The 19,055-nt window shown below is 43.7% G+C and overlaps 1 protein-coding gene across 7 annotated transcripts in view; it reads right to left on the bottom strand.

Moving 5' to 3' along the window:
- Window positions 1-8,235: 8,235 nt before the first annotated feature.
- MARCHF8 (membrane associated ring-CH-type finger 8) overlaps window positions 8,236-19,055 on the bottom strand; it is a 284,339-nt gene continuing 273,519 nt past the window's right edge. For all 7 annotated transcript variants that reach the window (XM_077259090.1, XM_077259087.1, XM_077259089.1 and 4 more), the window contains one exon: window positions 8,236-9,368. In XM_077259090.1, coding sequence (XP_077115205.1) covers window positions 9,061-9,368 — 308 coding nt within the window. In that variant the 3' untranslated portion in view covers window positions 8,236-9,060. The remainder of the gene's footprint in view (window positions 9,369-19,055) is intronic.

Below are 19,055 nucleotides of genomic sequence, written 5' to 3' on the forward strand. Positions count from 1 at the left end.
CAGCCTGAGCGGTACTAAGGGTTAAAAATGAAACACTTCTCTGCCTGATTAATGTTGTCTTAGTAACCGCAATATACCGCTCTAGGTGATTTAATGTCTTAACTTGTATGCGGGGTAATCGCTGGGTATGGGGCAGCAGGAGGACATAGGAAATAAAGGTCGGTGTACGAATGTCAGCGGGGAGACCAATTGTTCAAGTCCACTGACCGCAGCTGCAGAATTCCCCAGCCGCAGCAGGGGATCCAAGATGGCGCAATTGGCGGCAAAATCCCCGGCAATGCTGCGTCCCCAGAGAGCTGCCCCGGGCTGGGACCCGCCGTCGGGACAGGAGAGCCGCAGAGCGCCGCGGCAGGAAGGGTCGCCGGACACCACGCCGCCTCAGCCCGCACGCACCCCTCCTTACCGGAGCCCCCACACCCAGAGGGAGAAGACAGGAGGTGCGACAGGCCACAGCACACGTCAGCCCCAAGGCACCAAACGTCTCCAGTCCGGACCCGGAACAGCAGGAGGGAGGCAGGTATGAGCGTTCGAGAGCCGGGGAGAGAGAGCGGAGTCGGCGTCTAGAGGTGGGATCTCCGTGCAGTAGCTCCCTTTGGCTGCAGGGCAGGATCCAAGATGGCGCTTCCTCACACTGCTGTACCTTCTTCTCGGTCAGCACACAAGTTTTGAGAGACGGAGGATTCTTTCAGTGCGGGGATGTCTCTTTTGTGTGGTGTGTAGTAAGCTCTCTACACAGGGACCAAAAATCCATCCTTTAGCGGCTATAAAGTCCATAAAAATCAATTCAGTGCAGGAGCTCCTAATTAGTGCGACCAGTCTGTAGTGTAGTCAGGCCACGCCCCCAAATTTTCATTTTTTAAAACAAATAAACGCAAGTCATATCAAAGAAATTTCATAAAGTACAATATGTCACAAAAAAAATCCTCAGAATCACAGGGATCCGTTGAAGCATTCTAGAGTTGTGACCTCATAAAGTGACACTGGTCAGAATTGAAAAAATTGGCCTGATCACGAAGGCAAAAACAGGCTCTGGCGCGAAAGGGTTAATAGCCAATTGAGAAGTTGATAAGACATGGATATGGAACTATTACTATCTGTTGGTTTCTTATATGTTATGTAAGATATATATTATTTCACATTTTTTTATATTGCGGCAATGGCTGCCAGGCAATGTGCTAGGGTATGCGACCTCTTACTATGTACTAAGCGGTAACTGAAGCCGTATCGACAAGCCCATATAACGGAAAGTCGAAGGTTGCAAGTAGGAATAAAGTTAATATCTACCTGGTAAGCTGGGCTTTCCGTGCGGCGGATGGGCAGCTTAAAAACTCTTATCAGCATGCACAGTAACCTCATATCTGCAGTTTAGTAGCATTTGATGACATGACATGTTCCCTTTAACCCCTTACCGACCTCGGGCATACATTTACGCTGATGTCGGGGTCCCTCCCTTTGATTTGGGCTCCGGCGGTGAGCCCACAACTTTCCGGGGACATGTCAGCTGTTTTGCACAGCTGACATGTGACTGCAATAGCCACGGGTGGAATCGTGTTCCACCCGCGGCTATTAACCATTTAAATGCCGCTGTCAAACTCTGACAGTGGCATTTAAATCGCACTTCCGGAAATCGGGCCGGAAATACGCACACGTGATCGAAATGGATGGAAAGGTGGAGGCCAAGATGCGAGATGACCCACACCACTTGAGCTCCCTGACATCCTTGCTTTTCTCCCCTCCGGTGATTCTACCTTTCTTTCTACCCCTGACGAAGGACTCTATCCGAAAGGCGCGTCGGGGCACGTGTCTGTCCGTACCGACATGACCACACAGGTAATCACTCCTTACTCTACCATTTAGCTTCATCAAGCATTTTGTGGCTTTCTTATCTGGGCGCTGCATTGCCACTACAGCATTCACCTATACAGCACTGTGGCTTTTTGGCGCAAATCTGGGACATCTTATACTTGGCAGATATGTGTCTTTTCTTATTTTCATATTTGCACTCTTTGTCCTCCTGTGGTATCATGAATACCCTGCTTGCCTATATGCATATGCACCTGCACTCTTTTGCCACTTTATTTATTACCTATGTTGGTTACCTGTTTATTATGATTTTTTGAGGTACATGCCAAGATTACATTTTATTATGTACATATCTGTTGTACTGACATACATAGATTTTTTCCAGTAATAAGTACTTATCGTTTATGATCTCTGTAGACTATACACTCACCGGCCACTTTATTAGGTACACCTGTCCAACTTCTTGTTAACACTTAATTTCTAATCAGCCAATCACATGGCGGCAACTCAGTGCATTTAGGCATGTAGACATGGTCAAGACAATCTCCTGCAGTTCAAACCGAGCATCAGTATGGGGAAGAAAGGTGATTTGAGTGCCTTTGAACGTGGCATGGTTGTTGGTGCCAGAAGGGCTGGTCTGAGTATTTCAGAAACTGCTGATCTACTGGGATTTTCACGCACAACCATCTCTAGGGTTTACAGAGAATGGTCCGAAAAAGAAAAAAAATCCAGTGAGCGGCAGTTCTGTGGGCGGAAATGCCTTGTTGATGCCAGAGGTCAGAGGAGAATGGGCAGACTGGTTCGAGCTGATAGAAAGGCAACAGTGACTCAAATCGCCACCCGTTACAACCAAGGTAGACCTAAGAGCATCTCTGAACGCACAGTGCGTCGAACTTTGAGGCAGATGGGCTACAGCAGCAGAAGACCACACCGGGTACCACTCCTTTCAGCAAAGAACAGGAAACTGAGGCTACAATTTGTACAAGCTCATCGAAATTGGACAGTAGAAGATTGGAAAAACGTTGCTTGGTCTGATGAGTCTCGATTTCTGCTGCGACATTCGGATGGTAGGGTCAGAATTTGGCGTAAACAACATGAAAGCATGGATCCATCCTGCCTTGTATGGAGCATCTTTGGGATGTGCAGCCGACAAATCTGCGGCAACTGTGTGATGCCATCATGTCAATATGGACCAAAATCTCTGAGGAATGCTTCCAGCACCTTGTTGAATCTATGCCACGAAGAATTGAGGCAGTTCTGAAGGCAAAAGGGGGTCCAACCCGTTACTAGCATGGTGTACCTAATAAAGTGGCCGGTGAGTGTATGTTTTATTAGTATCCATTATGTATTAATTACAATACATCTTCTAAGTACTATTGTCAGTCACATATAGGTTATTTTTCTGGTCTGTTTTGTTTACGGCAGACATACACTTCTTGTCATTATCATGGTACTATCCTCTGTTTCCCTGTATTGTTTTAATCAATAAATTATGCTTTTTGAACTACACACATGTATTGCTTTTCCATCTTTTATGTATTGGACCTTACAGTTCGTTTTTTCCTTTAATTATCTCATTTGATTCTTGCCAAATGGTCTGCCATTCACGCTACTAGCAGGTATTGGGTTATCCTTGTGTATCACTATTGGACATCTACCATTCCCATACGTGCTGGTTTCTTGCTTGGTGTGTAATTTTTTCCTTTCTTGCAGGTATATCTTTGAGTGGCTTTTTCCAGTAGCAGATTGAGTGCATTGCTCTCCTGACAGGGATTATTATTTTGATTCTGTGTCCTTTACCTTATTGACACAGTTTTTTGGCATTTGATTCTGATCAGACTTTCACATGCCCATTCATGATTTTTGGGGATTGAGCGAATATCTCTTTTCCCTTTTTGTCAGGGACCAGATCCATACAATTCCATATCCAATTCATGCCCTTGAGGCTAATTTTTTCATTATATCTAGGGTTTGCATATATGTGTTTTTTGTGTGATCATCTATCTGTGCATATACACTGCTCAAAAAAATAAAGGGAACACAAACAACAGAATATAACTCCAAGTAAATCAAACTTCTGTGAAATCAAACTGTCCACTTATGAAGCAACACTGTTTGACAATCAATTTCACATGTTGTGCAAATGGAATTGACAACATATGGAGATTATTGGCAATTATCAAGACACACTCAATAAAGGAGCGGTTCTACAGGTGGGGACCACAGACCACATCTCAGTACCAATGCTTTCTGGCTGATGTTTTGGTCACTTCTGAATGTTGGTTGTGCTTTCACACTTGAGGTAGCATGAGACGGACTCTACAACCCACACAAGTGGCTCAGGTAGTGCTCATCCAGGATGACACATCAATGCGAGCTGTGGCAAGAAGGTTTGCTGTGTCTGTCAGCGTAGTGTCCTGAGGCTGAAGGCGCTACCAGGAGACAGTCCACCAGTACACCAGGAGACGTGGAGGGAGCCGTAGGAGGGCAACAACTCTTAAGGAGGTTAGTAGACGTTAGCAGAAGTAGTTCAGTTTTGGAGAGGTTGAGTTTCAGATAGAGAGTGGACATGATGTTGGAGACTGCAGACAGTCAGTGGCGTTCTGTAGTACAGTGGGGGTAAGGTCAGGGGATGACTTATATAGTTGTGTGTCATGAGCATAAAGATGGTACTGAAAGCCAAATCTGCTGATGGTCTGTCCAATTGGGGCTGTGTAGAGGGAGAAGAGAAGGGGGGCCAAGGACTGAGCCCTGAGGTACCACGACAGTGAGAGGAAGAGGAGATGAAGTGGAGCCAGAGAACAGAACACTGAAGGAGAAGTCAGAAAGATAGGAGGAGAACCAGGAGAGAGCAGTGTCCTTAATGCCTAGTGACTGGAGCCTAGAGAGTAGGAGAGGGTGGTCAACAGTGTTGAAAGCTGCAGAAAGGTCGAGAAGAATGAGCAGAGAGTGGACACCGTTACATTTTGCGGTCAGAAGGTCATTGGTCACTTTGATGAGTGCAGTTTATGTCAAATGTAGGGGGCGGTAACCGGACTGTGAAGGGTCTAGGAGGGAGTGAGAAGAGAGGTAACGGATAAGGCGGGAGTAGATCAGGCGCTCCAAGAGTTTAGAGATGAAGGGGAGATTGGAGACCGGTCTGTAGTTGTTTGTGCAGGATGGGTCGAGGGTGGGTTTCTTTAGTAATGGAGTAATGATAGTGTTTGAAGGAGGAGGGGAAAATGCCAGAGGAGAGGGAGAGATTAAAGATTGTAGTTAGGCGAGTTGTGACGACTGGAGAGACTGGAGGAGGTGTGAGGGAATGGGGTCGGTGAGACATGTAGTCAGACAAGAAGAGGAGAGGAGCTTGGAGACTTCTTCTGTGATGGGATTGAATGTGGAGAGTGAGCCAGGGGAGATGCAGGGAGGGATGGGAGTCACTGCACTTGGTTTCTGGGAGCGGATTTCCTGACGGATATTGTCTATTTTCTCTATAAAGTGGGAGGCCAGGTCATCAGCACAAATATCTGTGATAGGGGATTGTGCTTTTGACCTAAGGAGGGAGTGAAAGCTGTCAAAAAGTTTCTTGGGGTTGTTGGATAGTGAGGAGATCAGGGTGGTGAAGTAAGTCTGTTTGGCGAGGTGAAGGGCAGAGTTATAGGTCCTTAACATAAATTTGAAGTGTATGAAGTCTTCTGGTGTGCGTGCTTTCCTCCAAAAGCGTTCAGCACACCTAGAGCATCGCTGGAGAAATCGGGTTTGCGATGTGAGCCAGGGCTGTTTCACTCTGTGTTTGGAGGTTCTGAAGGTGAAGGGAGCTACTTGGTCAAGGGTGCTTCTAAGAGTGTCATTGAAGTGATGTACAGCTAGATCAGGACAGGAAAAAAAGAGATTGGGGACAATGATGAGTGTAGGGAGTCTGAAAGTGCGTAAGGATTAATAGCATGTAGATTTCTGAATGTGTGGTAGGTAGGAGTGTGCTGGGGTGAGCGAGGAATTATGAGCATGAAGGAGAGAATGTTATGGTCAGAGAGGGGAAGCGGTGAGTTATCTAGGTAGGAGATTGAACAGAGCCGGACAAAGACCAGGTCCAGGGTGTTACCATCTTTGTGTGTTTCAGAGGTTGAAAGCTGTGAGAGGCCTAGAGAAGTGGTTAGTGATAGAAGCTGGGATGCAGATGTGGAAGTGGGGCTGTTAATGGGGATGTTGAAGTCTCCCAAGATAAGGGTTGGAAGTTCTGAGGACATGAAGTGCGGCAGCCAGGCAGAGAAATGGTCCAGGAAGTGGGTGGGTGAGCCTGGGGGCCGGTATATGACCGCTACTCTGAGGGAGAGGGGACGAAAGAGCCTGATGGTGTGGACCACTATGTCTACCTCATCTAATACTGAAGAAAGAAGAGGCCATTCACACTACTCTCTGATCTAATACTGGATATACCAGAGGTGCTGTGGTGAGATGAGGCTGCTCAGACTCCTGTCCACTAGGTCTTTCTGAATGTACTTGCTTTTATTATGTACACTCCTCCTCACATGTAAAGCGCCATGGAATAAATGGTGCGATATTAATAAATAATAATGTTAAATGGCAGCTGTGATTTGGAGATAGCATGACAGTATAGGTTATGTCTCTGGGTCTGGGTGTGTCCTGTTTTTGCCGAGATTTTCGTACTTTGTGCCATTTTTATTTGTGCTTTATTCTTTCAATTTCACTGTTTTTGAGGTATATTTTAGGTTTCTGTTATATTTTTTTAAGCCCTCGACTGTGCGCAGAGTTCATATTTTCACCTCATTCATCATTTGCACCGGTTTGAAAAGTCACAAAGTTTGTTGTAAATGTACTCGTTTTCCCTGGTGTGATTTTATGTACTTTAGATACTTAAGCACAATTTTGGGAAAAAATGAAACTTTTTTGCACTAATAGGTTGCAAAAAAAATAAAGTCAAACAATTTTGACATCTGCGCACAATTTTATAAACACTCCATTTTGAAGAATTTGTTAGAAAAAAAAAAAAAGCAACGAATACTACAAGACAAAAAAGAAAGTTGACTTAGAAAACAAAACAACAAAAAAAATGAATGAATGAATGAATGAATCGAGGCCGAAGTTTGTAGAATCTGATGTGTATTATGTTCTATAACAGCTGGGACATAGTATTGTACGGCACACAACAACCGCAAAGGGATCACTTCATTGCAGTTCACGGCGGATGCAACCATAACCTAATGGTGTATTGTAGCCTAGAGGAAAAAAACTAGTGTCCTTCTGCTCACACACCTATCAATGAGGGGAGTGGATGTTTAACGCACCACTCTAGCGGGGTTTTTTATTTTTTATTGCAGAACTGGAGAGCTGCTACTAATATAAGGTACCTGCACCTTGTCTGATGCTTACCTACCACCATCTTCACCTTTATCATCGTCACTCCTGGTGGTCTTCAGCAGTTTGACTTGACGGATTGCTCCAGAGCGAGCCGGAGGTTACACCTCCATACAAGTCTGAGAGTTTCGTTCTGGCTCTGACTTGCACTGAGAGCTTGTGACGTAGCCTCCGATTGTCGGCCAATATTCCTACAATTATAAATACTGGACCTGCCATCATTGTATCGTTCTCAGAGGTATTCTCATCTTCTCTATTTTAGATATATCAACAGAATATAACAGAAATGACTTAAAAGTGAGACTTCTAGTTGTGGAACTTTCACCTACTGGGAGAAATCTGGTAGACCGACACCATTCAACATTATGTAAATGCCGCATGTTCCACTTTACATCTACAGAGCCAATGAGCCCAGTGATTGGCTGCAACTGTTACGTGGGCTGCAGCCTGTCAATAAAAACCCAGCAGCTGGTTCACCAACTGTATAGCAGGTGCGGACGGGTACTGCAGTTCCTCCCCTACTCGAATGAACAGGGGAGAATATGCAGTACCCCGGTGTGGCTACTATATATCGGATTTGAGCAGCGCTGATCCACTCCACAACTGATCATATCCAGTGGCCGCCATCACCGGACGCAGCTGATCGGTGGGGGTGTTGAGTCCCTACTGATCTGATATTGATGACCTAGGATATGGATAGGTCATCAATATAAAAGTAGTGGACAACCTTTTATATCAACCACAGAAGTATACATTATTTTCCTCTCTTAATAGAATGTCTTCCAGTCTGAAAAATGTGGTAAAATATTACCGTACTATAAAATTCTCATTCCAATATAAACACCACAAGAAGCTCCCAGACTCCCATCCAACCTGATGTGAAGCCACAGACAATTCTCATATTTAAAGTTGTATGAAGGAGCCGAGGCCTCTCCTTCGTCGGCCATTTTGCTTCAGTTAGATTCTTCACACGGGCACTTATGCATTTTTTTTTTATTTTTGTTGCATTCAACTGAAGATGACAAATCTTGACAGAAAAGAAACCCAACTCTTATCACTAAAATAACTTAAACGCAATAAAAGTTCTATATTTTTTTTTATTCAATATTACACGAGAAATTCAAAGATCTACCAATTTTGTGCATTTTCATTGGTAAAAAAGGTCTTGAATACATGTGGTAGAAAAAAATGTTAATTCCCGACTACTTACAGATGCATTTTCCTGATATAACAAGGCAAAATTTGTTATCATCATGTGTAAAATGATAAAGTTGTGAAGAAATCATTTTTTTTTTACTTCTATATACAGTATGTAAGGCAAGAGGTTGCACATTAATTATACTAGAAATGACAGAGCACATTCTCTGATTTGTAATGATTTTTGGGGGGAGTCAAAGATATTACAAAACCATTTTTACACAAAAAAAAGTGCTAGATGCTCTTGTGACTCTTCCGTAAAGCAAGATTCTAAAAAGCTAGAGCCAAAAAAAGATCTCAGTGGCAGTAAGAGCGTGTGCTAAGAATGTCATCTCTTTCCTTCTTCGTCCTTCTCCGCGATGAGCTCTGATCCTCATTCGCTTACTTTACCAAATCAGATCAAGTGAAGAAGCCGTAAGTAGTTTGTACTGAAAAAGAAAAAACAAAAGCATCATCTTCTATGAGGTTTATTTTTTTTATATTCCTTGATCGTGCTCCTGAATATATACGGTAGGTTATTTCATTTGTTCTTGTAAGAGGTATGAACAGAAATAATTGCGGCTCTTCCCCTTTTGCTCGTAAAGATGCTTATAGTAGCAACGGACAAAACTGAAAAAGGGGGATATTTCAGGACACTAAATCTACTGCTGCCCGCAGTCGGTAAATAGTCATCTCCTGAAAAAGAGTCCAGTAGGGTTCCAGTCTTTACACTTGGAGAATTGCTGCTCCGCAGTCTTCTGGTTCTGTGTAATAAGAAGAGTTTGTGTCTGAGTGATGAATGCAAAGAGCTTCTTTGCTCTCCAGATTTGGCTCAATTATTATAGTTGTTTTCTCAAATGTTTTCTTTTTACAGGTTTCGGGACAGTTCTGCACATAGATGACTCTGTTGTAAGCCTTTAACCTCTTCCATAGCTGGACATAGACTTTACATTGCACATACATAAACAAAAGTCCTCCAGTGAAGCCGATGGCTACCACGACTAATTTAGTCCAAAATGGCCATTCCAGGATACCTGTTCAAAGTAGAAAGAGATGGTTAGAACTGATGTACTTGACTATGACAGAACTATTTGTAACAGTACATCATATCCCTAAGGCCTTGACGGCTCAGAAATGTTTTTCGTCTAATGCACAACTATGGTTTCATTGACCGAAATGTCACTATAGTCTCAACAGGTCATCGACCCTCTAAGTTCTCTTTGGAATATCTTAAACTGTATGTATCTTTAATGAAGCAGAGCCATCCACCTTTAAATTTAGTCTTTTACTTGCTTCATCTCCACCAAACTTTCATTTCTTCTCCACCAAACCTCAGCTCTCCTGAAATAAGAGAACTGTGTCTGCAAATGTTACTCTGTCCTGTTACTGAGGTTCTGCCTATGGATGGCTGATTCTGGTTTGGCTAGTGTCAGGTTTCAATCATGTTTGCCAGTAGAGGACTAGACCATGTGATCTTTTATTCTCTCTTTGTGATGCACTGTAATACATTTGTATTGCATAGTATTATGCAACTGTTCAAACAAAGATGGCAGCCATAGGGCATGTGTGTGATCAGCATGGTGGAAATGTATGTTCCGGAGCAGGATATAGCTCCCGACTCTGTTGTATGATTTACCAGGCTACTTAGGAACCAGATATTGAAGTAGATTCTTCTAAACATAAACCTTTCTGGTCTGTATGTGAGTGGCATTATTTATTTTTAGGGCACACTGTAAGTGGCACTTATCTGGGACGCAGAGCTTGGCATTATTTTCGGTGGGGACATGGAGTGATATTTTGGAAGGCTTTACATTTATTGTTCAAATTGTTTTAATTGGGGCTTTTTAGAACAGTAAATACACCAAAAACCATACAGGAGGGTAAGAGAGAGGTTATAGGTATATTTATTAAAGAGCTTCCCATTAAAATAAATTAATTTTGCACCATTATATATAGAGTTACTAAAGACAGCAGTCTGATACTGAATCCAGGCAAAGCAGTGAACGTGGCAGCTGCCCAGTAGGGGCAGTTTGTGTATTTTTACAGCATAGGCTTCACGGGTGAGAGGCAAATGACAACTGGCCAAAGATGAAGACTGGCTGGAAGACTCTTTCATGAAGGTCTGTCCCAGAAGAAGAAATATACAGTACTTATTTCATTTAAAAAGTAAAGGGGTTGTATCATCGACTTCAGCAAGAAAGCACTGCTCTCCTACCTACCGACTTCCTGTTTGGTGGTGGCAGTGCGCTCCTCCTGGACTGACAGTTTGGACCAGCGTCCTCATCAAGCTACTGGCCCAAAATGTGCAATCTCTGATGCTGAAAGCCGAGGCAGCTGTGCCTCAGCATCACTAGAAGAGGCAATGCCACAAAAGCTGGCTATATCCAACGATCTGTCAGCTTCAGAGCAGCTCTATTACAAGCTCTACTGAAAAGATATATGATGTGGTGACTTGTAACAGACAAACAGTACGAAAAAAAAAAAAGAAAATCTCTCCATAAAAGAGAACGGAGAGGAATTTTATTAACAAGAAGGTTGCATCGTTGCTTGTTTTAGAAAGACATTGCAATGTTAGCCAGTTATGATCATGAAAAGGACAAAGTTTTTTCACCCAACAGAGAAAGTATACATATCAATGGCATATTAATATGCAGCCATTGTCCACTGCATTAAAAAAAATCTGTATGGAATCTATATGGTATATATTATGCAATCAGTTTCATATTTTTTTTAATTCAATAAAAGTGCTAAAACAGTAACTAATTAAAATAAAATTAGTGTTACCTTTCATTAATTGGGAGGATACAAGAGGAAAGAGGAAAGTTTCAGCTAAATAAAATCTTAGCCTAGCTACACTTTACCTTTCATCATGTTTAACCACTTCAAGACCAGGTCTACTGTATTTTTCGGACTATATGACGCACCTTACCATAAGACACATCCCTGCTTTGAGCAGGAGAAAACTGGAAAATATAGATTTCCTACTAATTAAACTTTCCTGGCAGTGTAAAGAAGTGGAGGGGTTAAAACCATTCATTTTAATGCACTATGGTAGAAAAGGTAGGTACTGGATCTATTGTTAGCAGTTCTCTGCAGTATGTGTACTATAAATCTATCATATTATATATGTACATGTATAATTATACAGACAGAGCTTTACAGCATGCGCATCATGTACACTCTGCAGCACAAACACACATATACACACACACCTCTGCCACATGCTTACATACACACACCTCTGCCACATACATACACACCTCTGACACATGCATGCAGGTCCTTCTCAAAAAATTAGCATATAGTGTTAAATTTCATTATTTACCATAATGTAATGATTACAATTAAACTTTCATATATTATAGATTCATTATCCACCAACTGAAATTTGTCAGGTCTTTTATTGTTTTAATACTGATGATTTTGGCCTACAACTCCTGATAACCCAAAAAACCTGTCTCAATAAATTAGCATATCAAGAAAAGGTTCTCTAAACGACCTATTACCCTAATCTTCTGAATCAACTAATTAACTCTAAACACATGCAAAAGATACCTGAGGCTTTTAAAAACTCCCTGCCTGGTTCTTTACTCAAAACCCCCATCATGGGTAAGACTAGCGACCTGACAGATGTCAAGAAGGCCATCATTGACACCCTCAAGCAAGAGGGTAAGACCCAGAAAGAAATTTCTCAACAAATAGGCTGTTCCCAGAGTGCTGTATCAAGGCACCTCAATGGTAAGTCTGTTGGAAGGAAACAATGTGGCAGAAAACGCTGTACAACGAGAAGAGGTGACCGGACCCTGAGGAAGATTGTGGAGAAGGACCGATTCCAGACCTTGGGGAACCTGAGGAAGCAGTGGACTGAGTCTGGTGTGGAAACATCCAGAGCCACCGTGCACAGGCGTGTGCAGGAAATGGGCTACAGGTGCCGCATTCCCCAGGTAAAGCCACTTTTGAACCATAAACAGCGGCAGAAGCGCCTGACCTGGGCTACAGAGAAGCAGCACTGGACTGTTGCTAAGTGGTCCCAAGTACTTTTTTCTGATGAAAGCAAATTTTGCATGTCATTCGGAAATCAAGGTGCCAGAGTCTGGAGGAAGACTGGGGAGAAGGAAATGCCAAAATGCCTGAAGTCCAGTGTCAAGTACCCACAGTCAGTGATGGTGTGGGGTGCCATGTCAGCTGCTGGTGTTGGTCCACTGTGTTTCATCAAGGGCAGGGTCAATGCAGCTAGCTATCAGGAGATTTTGGAGCACTTCATGCTTCCATCGGCTGAAATGCTTTATGGAGATGAAGATTTCATTTTTCAGCACGACCTGGCACCTGCTCACAGTGCCAAAACCACTGGTAAATGGTTTACTGACCATGGTATTACTGTGCTCAATTGGCCTGCCAACTCTCCTGACCTGAACCCCATAGAGAATCTGTGGGATATTGTGAAGAGAAAGTTGAGAGACGCAAGACCCAACACTCTGGATGAGCTTAAGGCCGCTATTGAAGCATCCTGGACCTCCATAACATCTCAGCAGTGTCACAGGCTGATTGCCTCCATGCCACGCCGCATTGAAGCAGTCATTTCTGCCAAAGGATTCCCGACCAAGTATTGAGTGCATAACTGAACATTATTATTTGATGGTTTTTTTGTTTGTTATTAAAAAACACTTTTATTTGATTGGACGGGTGAAATATGCTAATTTATTGAGACAGGTTTTTTGGGTTATCAGGAGTTGTAGGCCAAAATCATCAGTATTAAAACAATAAAAGACCTGACAAATTTCAGTTGGTGGATAATGAATCTATAATATATGAAAGTTTAATTGTAATCATTACATTATGGTAAATAATGAAATTTAACACTATATGCTAATTTTTTGAGAAGGACCTGTACATACATACACACCTCTGCCACATACATACACACCTCTGACAAATGCTTACATACACACACCTCTGACACATGCTTACATACACACACCTCTGACACATGCTTACATACACACACCTCTGACACATGCATACATACACACACACACACCTCTGCCACATACATACACACCCCCTCTGCCACATGCTTACATACATACACACCTCTGCCACATGCTTACATACACACACACCTCTGCCATATGCATACATACACCTCTGCCACATACATACACACCTCTGACATATGCTTACATACACACACACCTCTGCCACATGCATACATACACCTCTGCCACATACATACACACGCCTCTGCCACATGCACACATGCAACGTATGTAGAAGTTTAGGACTTCATATCCTTAATGGACGAAGCAAGGGTGACTCCTTAGGAAGGTATACACTAAACTCCCATGTAAGGAGGAGTGTAGTAGATTACGCCATTACAGATCTGAACCTGGCAGATGTCAGCGCCCTCATTGTCACCCCACAAACTCACCTGTCAGACCACAGCCAACTTCTTCTGTACATGAAGTCTACAGAGAAACCATCTACTCAGAAGCCACAGCAGAGCGGCCTCTTCACCCAGCCTCCATCCTATAAATGGTCCAAAATGTCGGCACTAAAGTATAAAGAAGCTTCCAGCAGACCTGAAATACAGTGGTTGCTCCACCACTTCTACAACATCGAGTACAAGCCAAACCCAGAGGGAGTGAGCCAAGCCGCAAAGGACCTCAACAATATATTCCACGCAATGGCCAGACTGTCCGACCTTAAAAAAGTCAACTACCAGAGACCAAAAGAAACACAGGTCAATGGCTGGTTTGACAAAGAATGTAAAGCTGTACGGAAGACCCTGAGAACAGCCTCCAACAAGAAACACAGAGACCCCAACCACCTGGGTCTGAGGGAAGCCTATGACTCCATACAAAGGCAGTACAAAACCATCCTCAGGAGGAAGAAGAAGAGTTACATCTCTACCAAGCTTAACCAACTCCAAGACGCCCTCCAAGACAACTCCTTCTGGGAACTATGGAACCACATGGGCACCAAAGACAAGAAAAGCAACACCCATATCCAAATGGCAACCTCTGGCTCCAATACTTCAGAGACCTCTATAAAGACATTCCAAAGGAAGAACTAAGCCAAGAACAGGAAAACATAATGGCGAAACTAAAAGCAATGGAAAAATCAAAAACTTCCAAAACCCGGTGGATACACCTATAACACTACATGAAGTAGCCGAGAGACTCTCCTCCATAAGATGTAGAAAAGCCGGTGGCCTGGATGGAATCCTACCAGAAATGCTGAAGTACAGCCCACCAGAAATACAGGCTGCAATGGTTAAACTCTTCAATATTGTGCTGAGTGCCGGCTACTTCCCTCGTACCTGGAACCAAGGCCTCATCACACCCATCCACAAGAGTGGGGACAGGTATGACCCAGCCAACTACAGAGGCATATGTGTCAGCAGCAACCTGGGAAAACTGTTCAACAGTATCCTGAACAAGAGGATCCTCACCTTCCTCACCGAGCACAACGTCCTCAGCAAGAGCCAAGCAAGGTTCATGCCGAACCACCGCACCACTGACCACATCTACACTCTGCACAGCCTCATTCAGAGACACGTCTACAATACAAAGAATGGGAAGATATACGCCTGCTTTGTGGACTTTAAAAAGGCCTTTGATTCAGTGTGGCACCCAGGCTTATTCCTGAAACTGCTGGAGAGCGGAATAGGAGGAAAGACCTACGATGTCATCAAAAGCTCCTACACCGAGAACCGCTGCAGCGTGAGTGTGAACGGCAGAAGAACGGCTTATTTCCAGCAGAGCCGCGGGGTCAGACAAGGCTGCAGCCTAAGTCCAACGCTCTTCAACATTTACATCAACGAGCTGGCTACCGCCCTGGAATCCTCCTCAGCACCAGGTCTTACCCTCCAAGACGCTCAGGTGAAATTTCTGCTGTATACAGATGACCTGCTGCTGCTGTCACCAACCGAGAAAGGCCTCCAGGACAACCTGAAAATCCTAGAGAAATTCAGCTCCACCTGGGCTCTACCGGTAAACCTAAAGAAAACCAACACCATGGTGTTCCAGAGGAGAAAGAGAAGATCAGACCAGCACCCATCATTTGTCCTCAACTGCGACCTCACAGGAACGGACAAATATACCTACCTGGGCATAGAGATTCACCGGTCAGGGAGCTTCAAACAAGCCATAGAGACCCTGAAAGACAAGGCCTGCAAAACCTTCTATGCCATCCAAAGGAAACTCTACCATCTGAAGCCACCAGTGAGGGTCTGGCTAAAAATCTTCGACTCCATCATCGCCTCAATCCTCCTGTATGGCAGCGAAGTCTGGGGTCCTCACACCTACCCAGACTTGTCAAGGTGGGATTCCAGTCCAACAGAAATATTCCACCTGGAATTCTGCAAGCACCTTCTCCAGGTCCATCGGAGCACCTCCAACAGTGCTTGTCGGGCCGAGCTGGGCAGATTCCCTCTACACCTAACAGTTCTAAAGAGGGCGCTGTCATTCCGGGCTCACCTGCATAGGAGCAATCCAAGCCCCCATCACCATAAAGCCCTGATACATGTAGGTGAAACAGAAAAACCAGAACCCTCGGAACAGCCCAGCCAAACCCAACCGGACCAGAACACCAATCACAACAACCTGACAAAAGCCGGAATCAGGAAGATGGCAGACGAAGACCAGGAGAGGTATGTGAGTGACTGGAAAAATGGTATCATCAGCTCACAGAAACTGATCATGTACCGGAGCCTACAGAGAGACTACAGACTGGCCCCATATCTGGAGAAACTCCCGGACCCCAGAGATCGCAAGATCCTGAGCCGATATAGACTCAGTGCCCACAGTCTGGCCATCGAATGTGGCCGACACAGGCAGAACTACAAGCCCAGGGAGGAAAGACTGTGCCAACACTGTGATCAGGAGGCCATAGAGGACGAAACCCACTTCCTGCTACACTGCTCCAAATACTCAGCAGTGAGGGACACTCACTTCAGGAGACTCTCACATCTCTTCTCGGACTTCATCACCATGAAGGAGGAAGAGAAGACATATATCCTGCTGGGAGAAGAAGAGAGAGCAGTGGAGATAGCAGTGCGGTATGTGAGCGAATGTCATAGACTGCGAGAAAGAGAACTATGATGCCATGGACTATAGCCCCCACCCTGGATCTGCCCCCATCCACCTCCCCTATGCCATGGACTATAGCCCCCACCCTGGATCTGCCCCCATCCACCTCCCCTATGCCATGGACTATAGCCCCTACCCTGGATCTGCCCCATCCACCTCCCCTACAGCTCCTACCCAACATTCCCACAGTCCCTATCCCTATTGCCTTTATACACTTGCTTTGGCAAAACTGATGTGTATTCGGTCCTGCCAATAAAGCTTCTTTGAATCTTGAAATCTTGAATCATACACACTCACCTCTGCCACATGCATACATACACACACCTCTGCCACATACATACACCTCTGACACATGCTTATACACACACACACACACCTCTGCCACATGCATTCACACACCTCTGACACATGCTTTCATACACACATACCCCTCTGCCACATGCTTACATACACACACACCTCTGCCACATGCATGCATATATACACACACCTCTGACACATACATACATACACCTCTGACACATGCATACATACACACCTCTGACATACATACACACCTCTGCCACATGCTTACACACACACGCACACACCTCTGCCACATGCTTACATACACACACACCTCTGCCACATGCATGCATACATACATATACACACACACACACCTCTGCCACATGCATGCATACATACACACACCTCTGACACATACATACACACCTCTGACACATACATACATACACACACCTCTGACACATACATACACACACCCCTCTGATATACAAACACACACCTCTGCCACATGCTTACATACACACACACACACCTCTGCCACATGCTTACATACGCACACACACCTCTGCCACATGCATGCATACATACACACACCTGACACATACATACACACACCTCTGACACATACATACACACACCTCTGACACATGCATACATACACACACACCTCTGACACATACAAACACACACCCTCTGATATACATGCACACACCTCTGCCACATGCTTGCACACACACCTCTGCCACATGCATGCATACATACACACACCTCTGACACATACATACATGCACCCACCTCTGACACATACATACACACACCCCTCTGATATACATACACACACCTCTGCCACATGCTTACATACACACACACACACCTCTGCCACATGCATGCATACACACCTCTGCCACATGCTTACATACATACCCACACACACTTTGAAGTTCCTTTCAAGAATATTACTGATCACATGAACTGAAAGTTACTTCATATAGTTGGCTCTAGAGGACATGAAGCATCTATGCAGGTCCCGATAGCTTTCTCTCCTGGGCTGCACTAATCAGATAGACTGGTGTCAACCAGAGAGAGAGCGGATTTCCCGGTGAGCAGGAAGGACGCCGTCTTAGCATTCTCCTCAATCATAGGAACCTGCCTACGGATTATAAAAAGCACACACTTTTTAGCGAATATTCTTCTTGTTATAAATGTGTCTTGTAGTCCAAATAAATACGGCAATTTGGCCTTAAAGGGCAACAATCCGAAAATGAGGTTTTTGTATTAGATGTATTTTGAAGAGTTTTCAACAGGCTTCTCATCATTACAGGCAGGATTACAATGACAGGTATCCATCTATACACAGTCGATAACCGACGATCCTCCAATGACAGTGGGTGATGTCACAGCTCCCTCCCCCTTCACAATCACCTTTGCACACGCTCATTAGAAGCTTAAGTACAAAAAGAAAGGGTCGGTGTCTAACACACTGAAGTTAGAGTGTAAAAGAGCCCCAGTGGCCAGTGTGAAAATTGCAAGATATCTATTTTTTAACACAGATTGTGATATGAGAAAAAAAATAAGAGGAAAAAATAAAATACATTTAATACAAAACCATATATAGCTAATACCGTAGGTTATTTTCTGATGTCAGCTTCCTTTAAAGTCCATGCTTTCAACTTTTCTCATTGTCACATTCCAGGAGCAATAACTTTTTTATGTGTGTGGATATAGCTGTATGAGGGCTTGTATTTTGAGGCAGGAGATGTATTAGACAGTGGCACCATTTTGGGAAACATACATCCTAATACCTAACTTTTATTAACCCTTTATGGGAAGAAATAGAATTAACCCCCCCACACACACACACACACACACACACACACACACACACACACACGCTGGGGGGTTTTTACGTTCTAAATTTTACACTATTAACATGCTGCATAAATAAAGTGTTGCATTTATTTTGGGGTGCACCCTGATTATGGAGATATGTTTTATTATTTTGCATAATAAATACACTGCAAAAAAGAAAAAATAAATAAAAATTGCCGCTATATTTTGAGTCAAAGTTTAACATTTCTCTGCTTTTTTGCATTATGCATTTTTCATTGAAAGCATCTTCAGGAACACATGACTTTCTAGTACACTGTTTTGGAGGTGAAAAACAAAAGATTATTCCGGACATTTTTTTTTGTGTGTAGGTTTTATTAAACACCTCAACAATCCACGTAATTAAAATGCCTCTTTTCTTGCAGATTGATACAATAATGAGATAATGAGAAGTAAAAAAAAAAGATTTTTGGGTACATAGGACTTTATTGATCAATTTATATTTCTTTTTTTTTT

Source organism: Ranitomeya variabilis, chromosome 4 (assembly GCF_051348905.1).
Source record: "Ranitomeya variabilis isolate aRanVar5 chromosome 4, aRanVar5.hap1, whole genome shotgun sequence".
NCBI classification, from domain to species: domain Eukaryota; kingdom Metazoa; phylum Chordata; class Amphibia; order Anura; family Dendrobatidae; genus Ranitomeya; species Ranitomeya variabilis.